The following is a 17,782-nucleotide window of genomic DNA, read 5'->3' on the forward strand; positions in this document are numbered from 1 at the left end:
ATCTGCACAGCAGCCCTCACTGCCTGCCTCTGCTGGAGCTCGGCTTGTGTGGAATGGAGGTGGAGACATCCTGCTCCAAACACCTTGAACTGCAGCTCCTGGAGTTTACAGGAACAGCCCCCTGCTGAATCCAGCTTGTTTCCTCTGTACACCAGCAAAGGGGCCCCGTGATGGTGCTCAGTGACCACCACAGGCTCCTCCACCTTTGCCTGGCTCTCAGGTAAAGCTCCCTTCCTTGGGAAGACACTTCACAGCCTAAAACATTGCAGTAACACACTGAGCACCTCTAGCCCTGCCAGGCCCTCCCTGCTCAGCCCAGCCCCTCTGCTGTGGCAATTCCTGCCTAATGCAAACCCTCTCCCACTTCCCAAAGCACAGACCTGCTCTCCCAACCTGTGCAGAGTCCCCAGAGCCTCAAGGAAGGGGCAATGAGAGCTGAGCTCAGTGAGGGGCAGTGAGAGCTGAGCTCAATAAAGGGGACAGTGAGAGCTGAGCTCAGTGAGGGACAGTGAGAGCTGAGCTCAGTGAGGGACAGTCAGAGCTGAGCTCAGTGAGGGACAGTCAGAGCTGAGCTCAATAAAGGGGACAGTGAGAGCTGAGCTCAGTGAGGGACAGTCAGAGCTGAGCTCAGTAAAGGGGACAGTGAGAGCTGAGCTCAGTGAGGGACAGTCAGAGCTGTCTGCTGGCCCAGCACAGCCTCTGGCCCCTCTGGGGCCAGGCTCAGACCAAGGAGCATCACTGATCACTGCTCAGGGCACATCCAGGCTGGCATCAGTGGGACCCGAGGTTTGCATGGGCACACGGAATGCTCCATCCAAACCCCCTTGGGAAGAGCCCGCAGGCTCCAGCCACGGTGCTCCTCCGTCCCCCGAAGGGGTGGCCGGTGCTGTCCGAGCCGGCCTCCCGGAGCATCCCGGGGCCGTGAGCACGGGGATGCCGGGGACACGGCGGAGCGAGGCTGGCACCTAGCGGCTGGCACCCAGCGGCTGGCACCCAGCGGCTGGCACCCAGCGGCTGGCACCCAGCAGCAGCAGCAGCCCCGGAGGCTCCCGTGTGTCACACACATCTCTTAGGAAAAATCCTTTCCTTAGGATTTTTCCTCCTGAGAAGCTGAGAGGCCTCAGGAACAAAATGTAACCAATGGTTATCTGCTGCTGTGGAATGCAACAGGTGCATCTGGGATTGGGCTCGTGTGGTTGTTTCTAATTAATGGCCAATCACAGTCAGCTGGCTCACACTCTCTGTCCAAGACAGAAGCTTTTGTTATCATTCTTTCTTTTTCTATTCTTAGCTGGCCTTCTGAGGAAATCCTTTCTTCTATTCTTTTAGTACAGTTTTAATATAATACATATCATAAAATAATAAATCAGCCTTCTGAAACATGGAGTCAGATCCTGGTCTCTCCCCTCATCCTCGGACCCCTGTGACTCGGTCACACCCGTGCTCCCAGGGCTGCCGCAGCGCCCGCACAGGCGGGAGGGACCCAGGGCTGCCGGGCGGGCTCCCCTGGCGGGCTCCCCCAGCACATGCAGCCCATACCCTCAGCATTTGGACTCGCTTTTCCTCCCAGCAGCTCTCTCCTCCTTTTCCCAGCTGGAACGTGGCTCAAAGCTGTGGGAACCACGGCTCTGCCCTGCCCTGGAGCCTCCTGCCTGTCCTGGCCTCAGCGCTGCCAAAAACCAGACAGGCGTCAGAGCACTGAGCAGTGGAAGTCAGAACTAATTTATTTAAGAAAAAAAACCCCAAAACTTGTCAAAAGGAGGGGGAGGCATTCGATTACAAGCTCTGGAAGCTCTTGTCAGGACGATGCCAAGGAATCAGCTTTATACATCAGAGAGAGGGGCAGCAGAGGCCGTGCCCACCCCAACCCCCAGCCCTGCCCAGGCACTCCCTGCACAGGGACATGCCAGCCCTCAGCCCCTTCTCCCTCCACCACCATGAAAGTGCAGCAGGGAGAGGGGGGACAGGGCTGGAACTGCCCCCAGACCCCCCTCAGCTCTTGGCCTTCCCCTGTAGCCCCAAAACATGAAGTCCCAGTGCTCACGATCCAAGTTCCTCATCCACAGGGAGCAACGTGGTGGCCCTGGGGACAGCAAGGTAAGGGTTGGCACCACCGTGGTTTCCATTGCCCCAGAGGCACCTCCTGGGCAAAACACTCCCCAAGAGCCACCTGATACAAAGGGTTGGGCTCAGACCAAGATCCCGTGGGTGCCAGGAGTGTGTCCACACTGAGCCCTTGTGGGCAGGCAGGGGGAGAGGAGGCAGGAGGGTGCTGCTGGTCCCACCACCCCAGAGAGATGTGGATCCCTCCTGGAGCTGTGGAGAGGCTGCTTCCCTTCCTCCTCCACGCTGGGCATGAGGAGAACCCAGCAGGACTCAGAGGGATCCCCCCAGGGCTGGGAGCCTGTGGAGAGCCCCAGGAGCCCGGCCCAGCCCCTGCTCTCAGCCAGAGCCCCTCATGCCACTCCTCTCAATATATTATCATCATTATTATTATTATTATGTGCATCTGGGAAGGCCAAGCCCTGGTGTCTCAGCCTGCAGCTCCAGCCTCAGCCCTGCCTGTGCCCCGCGGGGTCGGGGGCGACGCGAGGGCAGCGATTTGACAGGAAAGACTCCAGCACCCCCCTCCCTCCCCAAAGCCCGGCCCAGCCCTCACAGCCCTGCCAGGACAGTCCACACGGTCACTCCTCGCCCTCCTCCTCGTGGTGGTGGTGGCTGGAGGGCGGCTCCTCCAGCTCTTGCTGGTGGTGGGGGTAGTGGTGGGGCGCGGGCCCCTCGTGGGCCATGTTCTCCTCGGCGTTCAGGTACACGTTGAACAGGGCTCCCTCGTGGCTGGGCTCCTTCCCACAGGCCTGGCAGCTGCAGTGCAGGATCTTCTCCACCAGCTTGTCCACCCTGGGGATCTCCTCGTTGCCTGGGCAGTCCAGAGTCACCTGGGCAGCGGGACAAGGACACAGCGGGTCAGCGCTCAGGCTCCCCTGGTGGGAGGTGTGACCTGCCCCAGACCCTGCAGATTTGGGGTGGTTTTAGGCCTGATGTGATGGGTTTCTATCCATAGAAACAAACTCCTGGCCAGTCTGCAAGGTGGGAGCTCTCTGGGAATGTCTTGTTCCAGACACTCAGGGAACATCACAGAATTATCAAGGCTGGAAGAGACCTTCAAGCTCATCAAGTCAAACCATCAACCCAGCACCACCACAGTCATCTCTAAACCATGGAATCACTGAATCATTAAGATTGGAAAGGACCTCCAAAACCATCAAAACCAGCCTATGACCCATCCCCACCTCGTCACCCAGCCCAGAGCACTGACTGCCCTGTCCAGCCATTCCTTGGGCACCCCCAAGGGACAGGGACTCCACCACCTCCTTGGGGAACTTTTTCCAAAGCCTGACCACCCTTTCAGTGACATTTTTTTCTTATATCTAATCTGAACCTCCCTTGGTGCAACCTGAGGCCATTTCCTCTCCTCCTTTCACCTGAGACATGGCAGGAGAGACCAACCCCCACCTCACTCCCACCAACTCCAGCAGGACTCAGCTCCCAGGCACTGCTGGCACTGGAATATCCCTGAGACAGCAAAGGCCACCCACAAGAGCTGATGCCAAGCAGCCCAGTTTGGGCTAAACCCTCTCATCAAATGAGAGCTGAAGGGGAAGCAGAGGGCAGAGGCAGTTCCCTGGGCTCTGGGCTGCTCTTGGACCTGGGTTTATGGCTCTGCCAGGATCAGAGGTGACACGGAACTGTGAGATCTAAGGATGAACTTCTGGACATCAAACACAGCCAGATCTCCCAAGGGGGTGCAGGTGGACAAAGGGAGCAGTGGAGACAGCAGGAATGTGGATAAGCATAGGGATAAATAATGCAGGGACTGACAGGGGATGGTGCTGCAAATAGAGGGATAATGGATTATCCAGCAGAGCTTCCAGCAGCTCCTTCCACCCAGGCATCTCAGGACATGGTACAGCCACCTGAGAGATGCCCTGGGAGGAAACTCTGAGTGGGAAAAGCCCAGAGAAGGAGGAGGAGTGGCCCTGAGGTGGTGTCAGAGCAGAGCTGGGGCCCCATGGAGCAGAGCAGGATACTCACGATTTCCCACATGGACTGGGCTGGCATGCAGGAGTCGCAGTGAACCAGGGACTCTGTGGACTGGGGGAAGGTGTTGGGGACGCTGTAGCTGAAGCACTGTCCCAGACAGGCCCTGCAAAGACAGCAGGAGAGGGGCTCAGGGGAGGTGCTGCCCTTCCCAGCCAAGGCAGAGATTTGACCTTCCCTGGGACAGAGGCAGGACACGGTGCCTGGTGCCAGCCACAGCCCCAGAGGCACTGCAGTGCCAGCAGCTGCCTCCAGCCCTGGCCTGAGGGCAGCTCTGTACCTGTTCTGGATGGATTTGGACTCGCAGCCGCTGTGCCCCACGATCTGGGTGATGTTCTTGGCCTCACACCAGGCGCTCTTGTCGGGGAAGAGGGCGAGCTTGTTTATGGGCGGTGGGGCAGCCAGGAGCAGCGCTGGGAACAGGGCCCCCACCAGGAACCATAACATCATGGCCAGCTCTGCCAAAATCCTACACCTGCACATGGAGAGCACAACGTTAGCAGCAAAGAAAACTGGCCAAGCAGCCCATTTCTCCTACCCCAGGGAGCTCTTGGGTGTTACAAGCACAGGTCCAGCCCCACTGGACCTGGTGTGTCCTGGTTTGGTCTTGCAGCATGCAAACTGGATTTCTTTCTGCACAGTATTAATGCTATTTCCTAATGTTATGTCCTCAGCACTGCGAGTTTCATTGTAAAAGTCTGTTGTAATTAGATCACACTGCTGTATGTATGACCAATTCCTCACTTCTGCTAATCAACCTATTCACTTTCTTTTGCTTCCCTTCCTTAATGACGCCAAGGGCCCTGCTCCTCTGTCAACCTGCCTGGGGGTTTAAGCAGAAGGCTTAATTAATGTCTTCAGCTGTAATCTGGAAAATGCACTCTCTCACAGACAATTTGGATAGATCCCTATGATCCCCCTGCACAGCTCCCCGAACTCTGCCTGGGGAGTGGGATGTGCTGCTCTGCCTCTTTCCTCTTCCAAAGGAGCTCTGGGCCGGTCAGAGACCTGCCTTGCCTCTCCCAGGCTTTTCCTCATTTCCCACCCAAAGCTGGGCTGGGAGAACTTTGCAAACCAAAAGTGTCACCGCCACGAGCCGAGCGGGGCTGGGGAAGTCCCGCACCACAAAAATGTTTTTATTTGAGGAAGGAACGAGCTTTCCCCTTCCTTTTCTCCCAGCTGGGAAGCCGTGGGGGGACCCTTCTCCTCCTGGGAGCGCGCAGCAGGTGTCGCTGCAAGGCAGCAGAGAGACACGGGAAACCTCAGCCCAGGGCTGGGAACCCGCGGGGAGGAACAATACCGCGTTTATTTATCCAGAGCCACTCCAATTCTGCACAGGGGTATTCCGAGGACGGGACAAGGGGGGGCCCTGTCACAAGGACACGAAGGTGGTGGGCTTGGAGGTCGCTGCCCACCCCCAGAGAAATCCCCTCGAGGTTTCCTTGCTCTGCTCTCCAGCCGAGGTGCCTGAATTGACACCCCCAAGTCGCTGGGGAAAGGCAGATGGAAAAGCAGCACAGAAACAGGGAGATTTTTTTCCTGTGTGGGGTTTGGATGGAGTCATGGTGAAAGGCATTTATACTTCCTAAAATATTTGTTAGAACCATGTTATTTGTTATTTCCTTCTATTTATTTATCCAGACGATGATGCACAGCCCACACTGGAAAGGCTGCTATTGATTCCCATGGCTCCTGGGCCCAGCCCTCTCACTCTTGCTGGGAGGAGAGGAAAAATGCCCTGCTCCTCTGGAGCCCTCATCCACACCCCCTGGGCTGCAGCACCATCAGATTTATCTAAATGACTGAGACACCTCCTGAGCACTCAGGGATTTTAAGGTCGTTATGGGATTTTGCCCTGTTATCCCTCCACTGAGCTCAACCTCCTGGGTCTGAATCAAGAGACAGAGCAGAAAGATTCTTCCCTGCCTTCCATCCCATGGCACACAGGACAGAGCATCCTCACTCATGGGATCTCTGGAGGAATCTTGTGGGGTCTCTGCTAAATTTCCTCATTTCTGGTGATACAAGAACCTCGGTAATATAATGCAGCAGCACCTGCAAAGCCCTGGCTTTGTAATCCTCCCAGCACTCGTGGGATGTGGATCCCATGGCTCCCTGGTGGGAATACCTGCACAAAGGAGACTTGCAGGTGTTGGCTGGAGATAAGCAGAGGGTTTTAACTCCTGAGCTTGCGCTGCCAGTAATGAGAGTTGTGGGGTTAAATACATCTGTCCTGAAGAGGACTCTTGTGCCTGAGGTTTTTTCCCCATTTCAGTGGGGGAAATTCTGCAATTTCTGAAGGAACATGGCTAAGCTGCACACACAGACTCACACACACTTGGTTTGCTTTCTGAAACAAGCATCACTCATTCCTCAAATGCCAGCAGCTCTGTGCTGAGGAATCCTGCTCCCAAAGGCAAGTCCGAGATCAGAGCTGGGATGTGACCCAGAGAGCAATCACAACCCCCCGGGGAACAACCCAAATTCCTCTGGAGTCAGCACACAAGTTCACTTCCACATGCCCGATTAGAGAGCAATTTCCTTCTTTCCTAAGAAAGGTGGGGTTTTTCCAGGTTTCTGTGCATCTCTACCCAGCTGCAAAGAGGCAAAATTCCTGTCTGTGCTGGCAAGTCCTGGGGTCTGTGTTCCATGGAGGTGTTTCTGCTGCTCAGAGCAGACCCACAGGCACAGGGGATCCTCTCCCAGCATCCTGTGAAGATGAGTGAGGCTGTGCTCTGCTCAAGCACGGGACCTGGCCTGGATTCAGGAAAGCACTTAAACATGTGCTGCAGCTTCTCCTTTCCTGAGCAGGGTGTGTTTGTAACCAGGGCCCCACGGCTGCTGTCCGTGTGCAAGGGGTGGGGAAGAGTTGGGGAATTCCCAGCAGGGGAAGGGGGCACCCCTTTGGAGCTGGAGCCGTTCCAAGAGTCCCCCATCGCTCAGGGCACCCTGGCCCCAGCCCTGCCATCCCCCACTGCCGGGCAGCCCTGAGCACACCACATCCCCAGCACATGGTGTTTTCCTTCTCCCAGGAATGTCCTGGAACCCGCAGGGCTACTTTTCTAGTAAGTAACGAGGTTTATGCCAGTGCCTAGGAAAACATCTGATGCAGCTGAGTTTGGGAGGGAGCCGGGGCTGGGAGTAGCGTGTCCATAGCTCAAACCAGTCATGCGGACAGAGCTGCCACCAGCACCATTCATCTGACAGCAACCACGGAGACAAAAGCACCGTGTTCCTTCTCCCCCCCAGCCTGGGAAGGGAAAAAGGAAGACGAGGCACCCGAGCAGGTTTGCAAACTCCCGATTAAATAAAGGCATTGAGCACATTCCTCCGTGACAAGCTAAATTACACGTTGCAGCCCAAAGGAACAAGTGTGTTCCCCGGCTGACCCGGTGGGAGCAGCCACTTCCCGGCACACAGGGGCTTCTTTCTCTCCCCCGAACCGAGGCACATTTTTTTCCCCGTTAGTCAAAGCTCTTCAAGCAGAAAGTTCAGCTCAGTTCCGGCAGAGCCACCGGCCCGTGAGGGTCTCCCCCCGCTCCCTCTGCAGGGAGCCCATGGCAGCTTCCCCTCCATCCCTCCGGCAGCATTTGGGAAATAAATGACTCAGCCCTGAACCTGGCACATCCCAGCTCCCGGCACAAACAACTTCTCAGCGCAGGCACAGCTGCAGCCCCGTGCTCCGGAGCCTTTTCCAGTCGTGCCCGAGGAGCTGAGGGGCGGCTGGGGCCAGGGCTCCACCCCAGCACCCCCAAACTGGTTCCACCCCAGTTCCACCAACAGCTTCCCGGCATGGAGAGCTTCTGGAACCACCTCAGATGTTCTGTGTCACCTGAAGAGCTCCTTCCTCCCATCCCAGCAATCCCAGCACTCTCAGGAGTCCCCCCAGCAGGACAACAGCAGCGCCTGGGAGCAGCTGGGAAAATCTCCATCGTTCCATGGGCCGAGGACAATCCCTGGAATTACCTCGGAGGCCACGTTCCCACCATCCAGCCCACAGCTGTTCCCAGACATTTGGAAACCAAACACTTCTGGAGGAAAATAAAACAGATCTAATCAGTTTTACCCTCTTTTTCCAGTGGGAAGTTTACACCATAACACAAGACAAGCTTGCAGGTGGACATGGGGAACGTTTCACGAGTTGTTTAATATGTTTATAGGTATTTTTCTTATCCAGGATCTTGCAATTCTGCCAAATACAGAGAACCACAAACGCAGGTAGGTTGTGCTCAGGGCCACACACGAGGCACCGCAGGCTCTGAGAGACAAGAACCCCCAAAGCTTTCCAAACACCACTGGGGCTCCCAGGCTGTGAGCACAGCACAGACATGGGGCCCTCTCCTGCTGTGCCTCAGGGACCCCAGCCCTTACACATGAGCTCTCAGCAGAGATGGACAAGGGGAAGGTTTTGGCTCCTGGTCTGGGTCAGAGCTGGGATCCCCTCCCCTGTCCTTCCTTTTCCAGCTCCCCACCCAGCTGTGCCCTCGCTGGGCCAAGGAGTGACCCCAGGCTGGTGTGGGACAGGAGCCACAGCCCTCTGTGTGCCTCTGGTTATTTGTGCTGTTTGACAAGAGCTGCCACACGGAGCAGAGGAGGGCCCAAAGATGCTCTGTGCCTCAGTTTCCCTGGCTGCAAGAGCAGGGGCAGGGAAGCTGATGGGAAGCACAGGGAGGTGTCTGGAGAGCCCAACTCCCCTGGAGAGAAGGGGCTGCCCGGGCAGCAGGGAGGGCTGGGCTGGTGCCAGAGCCCTCAGCCCACATCCCTGGGTGCAAAGGGCAGGTGGGAGCCAGGTGGGGACAGCCAGGTGGGGACAGCCAGGTGGGGGGGAGTCACCCTGGGACACGGCGCTGCAGGCAGGGCAGGGAGCTCTGCAGGGACCCTGTGGGATCACTGCTCTGTGTGCAGGAGAGATCTCACTGCAGGAAATGCTCAAAGGAAAATTATTATGGAGGCACCTAAAAGGAAGCAAAGCCAGAGTAGAGTGTCTGCTTGGTGGCAGCTGGAAAGAAACATCCCAGGAAGATCCAGGGCACGGCTCTCCTCAGGGCCAGGATTAGGTCTGTAACTGCTGAACACCACTGGGGACTGGCTCTTAGGAAACTCAACTCAAATAATATTTGCTTACATGGAACAAAACAACTTATAAGCCAGCATTATTAAAAGGGAAAGCTTAAATCTCAACTGCAAAAAATGGAGAAGTCACAGTGTATTGAAAAACATTTATCAAAACAACAGATGTTACTTAATACCTATTATTAAATACTTCCCCCTTTTTGAAATTTGCATTTAGCTAAAACTTTACAATTTTGGGGACTCTTACTGTAGTGACTGTAACAGCCCAAAAGAACCTGATTGAGGTATGATATGGGCAGGGGAGAGGGAAGAGAACTCTGCACTGAGAATGTCTGGAGCTAATTCTTCGGGACAGCAGGACACAAGAGTGCTTAACTAAGCACAGAAATCTCTCCAAGCTCAGAGCCCCAGTCTTGCTTCGCTGAGCTGCAAAATCTGGGGAGAAATTACAAAAAAATAAACAGGGAACCACCACAGGAAGACATTTGATATTTAACAACCACAAGAATCTATCCTAAGAACTTTTTGATAGTGGAGCAAAAGCTGTGTTGTTTCTCACTGCGGACCTGGCTGTGTCTGCTCCTTTCAGAAGCAGATGTTAGAGCTTCCCTTTCTGTAACATATTAATTTCCACTCAAGCATGGTTGGGCAACTTGCAGAAATAAAGAAAAGCAGTGCAGCATTTTTAAAGCCTTCTGCCCTCCCCACATTGGCCAGAATGTGAAAAGATGTTGGTACACTGGGAGTTTTAATCTGGCTCCTCAACCATGCACTAAGCTCTTGGGAAACTAATTTTTTGCAGCTGGAAAAAAAAAATCCAAGATGCTTTACCTACAAAAGTCATTGGAAAGCTACCTCTGGACTTGGGTTTAGGATGGGATCCTGAAGGAGCTCTGCTGGAAAAGGGACTCACTAATGGCCTGTAGAAGAGGCAAGAGTCATATAAACAGTTTCTGGTCATTTATTTCAATTGCTTCATTTCTTCAGCATTAAGAACAATCATGGCCAGGAAAATGCATCAACCTAAAGCTCAGGAGCACATCCTGGCCCCACACCTCCACTGCCCCTCTTCCTGAGGCATGTGGGGCTCTGCAGCCCCCAAGAGCAGCTGGAAGAGTGGGATGGGAGCAAGGATCAGCTGTGTGGGGAGCTGGAAAAGGAGCCCGAGACCAGATCAGCTTTGTGGGGAGCTGGAAAATGAGCCCGGGACCAGATCAGCTTTGTGGGGAGCTGGAAAAGGAGCCGGGAATCAGATCAGCTGTGTGGGGAGCTGGAAAAGGAGCCCGGGACCAGATCAGCTGTGTGGGGAGCTGGAAAAGGAGCCCGGACCGGCCTCCAGCGGCTCCGGGAGCAGCGGGCTGGGCAGCCCCAGCTGGCTGGGCAGGGGGTCCAGGCTCTGCCCAAGCCCTGCACGGGCCAGGACCGGTCTGAAGCCGTGCCTGGAGCATTCCCAGCCGGGTCGGGCCCGGTTCAGCTGATCCAGCCCAGCTGGGAGCAGCGTTCCAGCCCTGGGCTCGCTCACATGCCCGGGCCTGAGCGGGGCCCGGCCGCCTCCTGCTCTCCCTGGGCCTGGTGCTCCCCACAGAGCCGGGGCTGGTGCTCCCATAGAACCGGGGCTGGTGCTCCCCACAGAGCCGGGGCTGGTGCTCCCCACAGAACCGGGGCTGGTGCTCCCCACAGAGCCGGGGCTGGTGCTCCCACAGAGCCGGGCCTGGTGCTCCCCACAGAGCCGGGGCTGGTGCTCCCCACAGAACCGGGGCTGGTGCTCCCACAGAGCCGGGGCTGGTGCTCCCCACAGAGCCGGGGCTGGTGCTCCCCACAGAGCCGGGGCTGGTGCTCCCACAGATCCGGGCCTGGTGCTCCCCACAGAGCCGGGCCTGGTGCTCCCACAGAGCCAGGCCCAGCCCGGAGCCAGCCCGGGCCGAGGGCAGCCCGACGGGCACGAGAGTGTCCAACAGCTCCTTCGGAAATCCCGTGGGTAACAGGGATTGTGCTGCTCTCTCCAATGCTATCCCCGACCCCTGCGAGTTCCCCACCCAGCGTAGACAGGAGGATCTCCTCCTCCTCTTCCCCGTCCTCCCCATTCACCCGAGCACCCCTCAGAGCACCGGGCTCAGTCACTCGGGTCCCCGCAGGCACAGCCTGGCCCGTCCTTGTGCGAGCACAGCTCTGAGGAGGGCAGGAAAGCCCCGGAGCTGCGGGAGCCGCGGCTTTTCCCCGGTGGATCTGCGGGCAGGCACCGGGCACTGCCCCGGGAGGGAGAGCTTCTCCCAGCAGGGCCCGTTCTGCTTTCGCTTAGAGTGAGGTAAACTGGGACCGGCTCCTCCAAATGACTCCACTGGTGCAAATGAGATCAGAATCTGGCACCGCTTGTCTTACTCAAAACAAGCCTAACTGGAACCAGATAAAACCAGTTCCAGTGCAGAGTGGCCACCAGGATGATGATTTTTTTAATTCCTGCAGGCAGCGAGGGGAGCTGTCTCGGATGCCAACCACGCTGGCTTTCCCTGGCTCGGTCATTCATTACCAAACTTGCATAAAATCCCAGCGCAGCGGGGTTGCGCCTGCAGGATCAGGTTCCCAGCTGCTGGAGCAAGAAGGGGAAAGAGCAAAGGAGAAAAGAGCTTGTGGATGGAGCTGTGGATCTTTCAGGATCCTCCCTGCTGTCTCACTCTCCCTTCATACCCGTTTGGGCCATATCTTGGTCACAGCAGCTTCAGAAATTCACTGACCTGATGCGTTTTTGCCCTCTTTTAGTCTCTGCTTTACACCACAGGAGCCTCCTCAGTTCTGATGGCACAAACCCAATGTCTGTGTTATTTACCCATGGCACTGGCCAAAGCAGAAAAACACATGGAAGTGCAAGGCCAGGGGGGTATGGAGGTAATGCAACAGCCCACAGCCCAGCTGGTATTTTCAGTCGGTACCAGGGCTAACCTCACACTTGACATTTAGACCGTTTCTCCTAAACCTGCAGGATTGGGCCCACAAAGAAATCCCACTGCAACCCCAACAGCACTCCCTTCCCCCCTCTGGACAGGTTGCCTGAGCTCTGTGTCAGAGAAGAAGGAGGCTTAAACCACATCTAAGAGTGACCCTGGCAAGGGCTCCATCCTGACGCCATTTCCAAGGCTCAGCTCTGCAGGGCTGCGATCCTGGCTGGAACGGGGCAGCAGCCCAGCCCAGCCCAGCCCAGCCCAGCTCCACAACTGCTGTGATGGGTGCTGGGCTGTTCCCTTCCCACCCTCGGTGCTAATTTATGTCCAGGAAAGCCCTGGCCCCCACGGCCCTCCCTCCCTAAACAGCGCTGCACAAGAAACAAAGGTCTGAAGAGCAGCGAGCACAGCCCTGCCAGGGCTAACAGGACAGACCACCCCAGACTCTCACTGCAGAACTCCCCCAGAAGGGCAATTTTATCAGCTGTTCGGGTTTTTAAGAGTCCAGTTTGAGCGGGTGTGAAGTTTCTTTGCCCTCAGCCATGCTGGACCCCTGTTACTGTGCTCCTTGTTTTGTCACAGGGGCTCTCTGAGCCCGTGCAACCACAGAGGAGGGTGGTTTTTTTCCAGCGGACTTCAAAACAAAAAGAGCAGGAGCAAGGCCCAAGGACAGAGCAAGAACCTGGCTCTGCCCGCCCCGTGGTCGGATATGGGATCTGGCAGAGGAGCTGCTAAAGCTTTAATGGGAACAGCACGGAGTTTGGGCAGGAATAACTGCCCAGGAGTTTCCTCTGCTCCTTGGGCAGCTTTCCCATGGCTGCACCAGCCGAATCCGCCCTCGGCAATGCCAACGCATGCCGCAAGCAAAGTCACTCCAACATGGGCAGCTCTTCAAGGCTCCTTTGGCTCAGGGCCTGATCCTGCACCTCCAGAGCACCCAAAATTCCCTCCAGCTCCACTGTTTTCCCTGCTCCAGAAAGACGAGCGGGCACTCGGGAGGACTTTGCTCGTTTGCCCTTTTTGTGAGACCGCAAACTCCCCGAGCTGGAATCCGGCGCTGGGAGGTCACGCCAAGAGCCCGGATTCTTCTCAGGGCTGTTTGCAAACACTTGGGATTTTTATACTGAAGGCAAATTCCATTTCCCATCCTGCGGTTTGCAAATTTGAGGCGAGCAGCCTTTTACGAGATGGGAGCCTGCCTTCAAAAGGCAGAAGTGCCCAGTGGATGCAGCTGATTTTTGGCTGGTTGGACATTGCAAAGAAGGCACCGAGTTCTTCAGCTAAAAACACAAGGGAAAATCTGTGTCTCTCCATCTCGCTAGGATCTTTCCCACTTGTTTCAGCAGGGTTCAGATTTTTCCCAAAAAACCCCGCCTGGAAAAGCTACCATTTCCTAAATCCACCAACACTTCACACAGGCTGAATTTTTAATTTGATGGGGCTAATCCTATATGTAAAAGTTGGATTGTGGAGTGGAGCAGAACTTGCTGGTGCCCTCGTAAGAGAAATGTTAGTAGGAAATAAGGGATTGTCCAGATCAACTGTAATGCAGCCCAAAAGCAAGCTAAAGCATGTTCTGTTTCCAAAACACCTACCAGAGAAAAAGAGAAATCCCCACTGATCTTAAAATGCAGAGACTATTGTATGGAACAAATAAAAACTGCTGCAAATACGGATACAAATTGAAATGCTATGCTGGGGTTCAAAAAACAGGTAGGGATATATTGGATATAAGCTTTTACAGTAAGTGCCTAAAGTATTTCCATGAAACAAGGATGTAAATTAATCCCCGGGATGAACTTTTCAAGGAACAAAAGTTTACTGCCTTGCCATCGGGAAAACTTCTTCCTTTTATGATCGTTGAACTACCCTGCGTCCGCTGGTGGTGTGGTTAATCGATACTGAGCGTTCCCGTTCTTCCCTCGGCACTTTTGTTTCAAACCCCGACAGGGATGGGAAGGAGGGAAGGACTCTGTACCACAGATGTGCGACCGACACAGCGCGGCTCCCCGGCTCCCAGGCTTTTATTCTACTCGAGCTGAAGCGGCGGTGGAAATAGTTTAACGATTGCAGAGCAGATCCCCCCAAGTCCGCCTCATCTGCAACCGATTTCTGCCCGTGGCAACATCCTCATCCTCCCGGCCATCCATCACCGGCGGGGGGGAGAAGAGAAGCGAGAGGAAAAGAGACGGAAAATCTGGTGCGGGGAAAAAGCGGCGGGGGCGGGGGGCACACAAAGCCAAGGGCTACTCACCAGCCAGGGAACGGCGGGCGCATCCCATGGGGTCCGGGGCCCGGCGGTGCCCGGCGGCTGCCGCATCCCCGGCGCGGCGGGGCGGCCACGGAGGAGGCGCGGGGCGGGCGGGAGCAGCCGCCTCCCTCCCCCCGGTGCCGGGCTCCGGGCGGTGCCGCCGGCCCCGCCGCTCGCGATTGCACAATCGGGCTGGGAAGGGAGAGGAAAGGAGGGGAAAGGAGGGAGGGACGGCCGGCGGGAGGAGGGAGCGGCGGCGGCAGCGCCCGCCCGCCCCGCCGGGCTCCGGGCGCACCGAGAGCCCCGCGGAGAGGAGAGCTGGGACCCAGGACCCCGGGTACGGAGCTCTCCCACCGACCTGCGCCGTGGAACCCCCGGCAAATGCTCGAGCTAACGGGGAGAGCCCGCTGGAAACGCCCGGGCACAAAACCAGGGGGCTCTCTCGGCCAGGAGAGCCCAAGGGAATGTCCCAGCACTTGCTCCTGCGGTGGCATAAACAGTCTGGACTGGGCTCCCTGAACGCCAACAACTCTTATTCAAACATAATTCGTGATAGAGAATCCGTGGGGCAGAGTCCCGGCTGCAGAAGAGACTTTGGGAAAGTTCTCCAGCTCTAGAGACGACGGATTCCTCTTTTCCTTTCTTTTCCCTTCCTCTTTCTCCTCCTTTTCTCTTTTTTTTTTTCTTTCCCTCTTTCCTCTCCCATTAAAAAACAGCCAAACCCCAGTGAAGCCCCATTCCCGGCTCTTTCAGATAGGATAATTGCTGGAGACCGAGGGCTCTGTTTCTGTTAAGGCACAATTAATCTGAAGAGGCCTCCACATTAAACACTACCCAAATCAAAAGATACCTGCCAGGCTTGGCTGGGTTTTGCTGGCTGCTTTTGGTGCGAGGATTTGCATAGAGATCAGAGAAGCAGGAAGGGGAGATGGCAAGAAGCAGCAGCTGTGCTGGGAGAAGTGCTGGCAGTGCCCTGGCAGCAGCTGTGGGGAGAGGCTTTGGGGCTGGCTGTTTGCTGGAGGAGGCTGCAGGCTGCCACTGAAGGAATGGTTTCCTGCTGCCCAGTTCCTTCCAGCTCCAGGATAACAGGATTTGTAAACAGGGTGGCAAAAAGCTACTTCCAAAATCGCTTTCTTATCCTGCTAAATGCAACCTACCCATCCCCAAACTGGACTGCACTGCTCAACTCCAAAAGGGCCAACAAGAGGAACAGCCTCTAGCCATGACCACACACCCCAACAGGATCCAAAATGTTTTCCCAGCATTTTCACCCACTGCTGAACCCAGGCCTTTGACCAATGCTCTACCTGCTCCCCATGGCCAGCCTGACCAGCAGTAAACTCCTGCTTTATTCTGAATAATACGAGTGAAATAAGAGACATCTGAAACTTTGAAGCAAGTTCTCACAAGGAAAATTAAGATGTAGATGCAACCAGCTACACAGCAACAGACCATGGGCGTTGTGGTGAAATCCAGCCGAGTGTTTGGGGTCCGTGGTTCAGTATTTGGATGGGGTTTGTGGGATCCTCAGCACTGGGGTGTGATTGCTCTGCAAGGAGCTGCGAGCCAGCATGCAGTTAGTTCATTCACTGCTTCCTACTATTCATCCCTGTTCCAGTTCTGTAAACAGCATGAAAGGGAAGCAGCAATCAGTGGATCTGGGGGTGGGGAGGCAGGAGGAGCAGGGTTCAGGTTTTCTGGTGTCAGGAGGAACAAGCAGAGGTGCTGTAGGACAGAGCGCCTTGGCTGGGGGATGAAAGCAGCTGCTGAAAGGCTGTCAAAGCCCTGGGCCAAGACTTTTTCCCTTCTCCTTGGCAATGTGATATCACAGCCAGAACCAGGAGTGAGGACCTGATGCCTGCAGATGTCATTTGGACAGACAGGCACAGAGCAGAGGCAGCAGCTCTGCAGGGAGGGCAGGAGCTGAGCTCAGCCCCTCTTCCCCAGCCAGGGCTCTGCCCTCAGCAGCAGCTTTGGGCTCCTGCTCCACACATCAGCCCCTGTTTTACCAGCTCCCACTCCCCTCAGGCTGGGGGGGTTTGCTGCCTGCCCCTGAACAGCCAAAGCACAGTGATGTTTTCCCACGGTGACACAGCTCCTCTGTCTCCCTCACAAACAACCCCTTCCATGCTGGTTTTCCACCAGGTACACACAGGAGGTGTGTACAGGATATTTTGTGCCCAAAACATCCACACACCCCCCTTATGCCTTCCCCTCAGCCCTTTCCCTGTTGCTGGATCACCAGGGCTTTGTGCACTGGGACACAGCAGGAAGCCAGGATGTCCCTCCTCACTCTCTGCTGCTGCTTGGGGCTGCTGACAAACGCCCACAGCGCCAGGGGCTCCCCGCTTGTCAGGACAGGACCTGGCACTGTGGGCGTGAGAATGAAAAGGGTGGATGTGTAAGTCAAAAATAAACCCATTTCTTTATTTGTGTCAGTGCAGAGCCCAAAGCTCCCACGGTGGGAGGCTAGAAAACACATGGGGGGAAGGTGGATGGGAAATGAGGGGGGAGAGAGTGTGTGTGTCCATGAAGGGCTGCAGTGTGGGGAGAATGGCCCTGCACATATCCCACAGCTGGGCCTGAGTTCCATCTCCTCCCCACTGGTGTTCTGTTCACTATCCCTGAGATAAACCACACGGCGTCCAAGGGGGGCTCTCAGGGATAAAGCCCCTTCCTTGCATGACCCATGAGGGACCTGGGGGCCATGGATCACCCATGTCAGAGCAGCCCCTTTCACCTCTGCCTCTGATCTGCAGATGGGTGCAGAATTGCACTGCTGCTCCCTGAAATAAAGACAGCTCTTTATCAGCTCCCTTCTGAGGGAGGCTGGATCAAAGTTGGTCAAGGCCAGGCGGGACAGGGCTTGGAGCAGCCTGATTCAGTGTGAGTGGTGTCCCTGCCCTTGGCAGGGGCTGGAACAAGATGATCTTTAAAGTCTGTGCCAACCCAAGCCATTCTGGGATTCCATTCCATGATTCTGTCACCACACCATCACCTGCTGGGGTTAAACTCCAGCTTTTTGGTTCCTAAATAAACAAGAACACATCTCCAAGATACCAGGGCCCCAAACTGCTGTGTAAGGGCATAACACACCCTGGGTGAATGGAGCAGCACTCCTGCCAGAAGAGAGACGCAAAGTTTTTTAGATTTAACAACTAAAAAAGCTGAGGGATGATTTCCCATCTCCACCTCAGGTAGGAGGAGGGAGGGACAGTGGTGGCAGGAGGGGTGTGAGGGCCACATCCTCTCAGTGCTGCAAGCACAAACCCTCCCATCTGTGCAGCCCCAGCACCCAGGGCAGGGGTGAATCTGACCTTACAAGCACAGCTCTTGCTTCCTGGGATTCCCCTAAAGCCCGTGGGTACAACAGCCCCCACTGTAAAAATAGGTTCGAAACTGTTGTCAAATAGTTGACAGATTG

The 17,782-nt window shown here is 55.8% G+C and overlaps 1 protein-coding gene across 1 annotated transcript; it reads right to left on the reverse strand.

Moving 5' to 3' along the window:
* Positions 1 to 1,706: 1,706 nt before the first annotated feature.
* NBL1 (NBL1, DAN family BMP antagonist) lies at positions 1,707 to 14,548 on the reverse strand. The gene is made up of 4 exons (XM_054647915.2): positions 14,362 to 14,548; positions 4,379 to 4,573; positions 4,093 to 4,204; positions 1,707 to 2,936 (listed from the first exon to the last, which is right to left on the reverse strand). Exons 1-4 carry the CDS (start codon positions 14,382 to 14,384, stop codon positions 2,685 to 2,687), a joined length of 582 nt encoding a protein of 193 aa, XP_054503890.1. The 5' UTR covers positions 14,385 to 14,548; the 3' UTR covers positions 1,707 to 2,684.
* Positions 14,549 to 17,782: the final 3,234 nt, after the last annotated feature.

The sequence above is a fragment of the Agelaius phoeniceus genome, chromosome 24, assembly GCF_051311805.1.
Source record: "Agelaius phoeniceus isolate bAgePho1 chromosome 24, bAgePho1.hap1, whole genome shotgun sequence".
Taxonomy (NCBI): Eukaryota; Metazoa; Chordata; class Aves; order Passeriformes; family Icteridae; genus Agelaius; species Agelaius phoeniceus.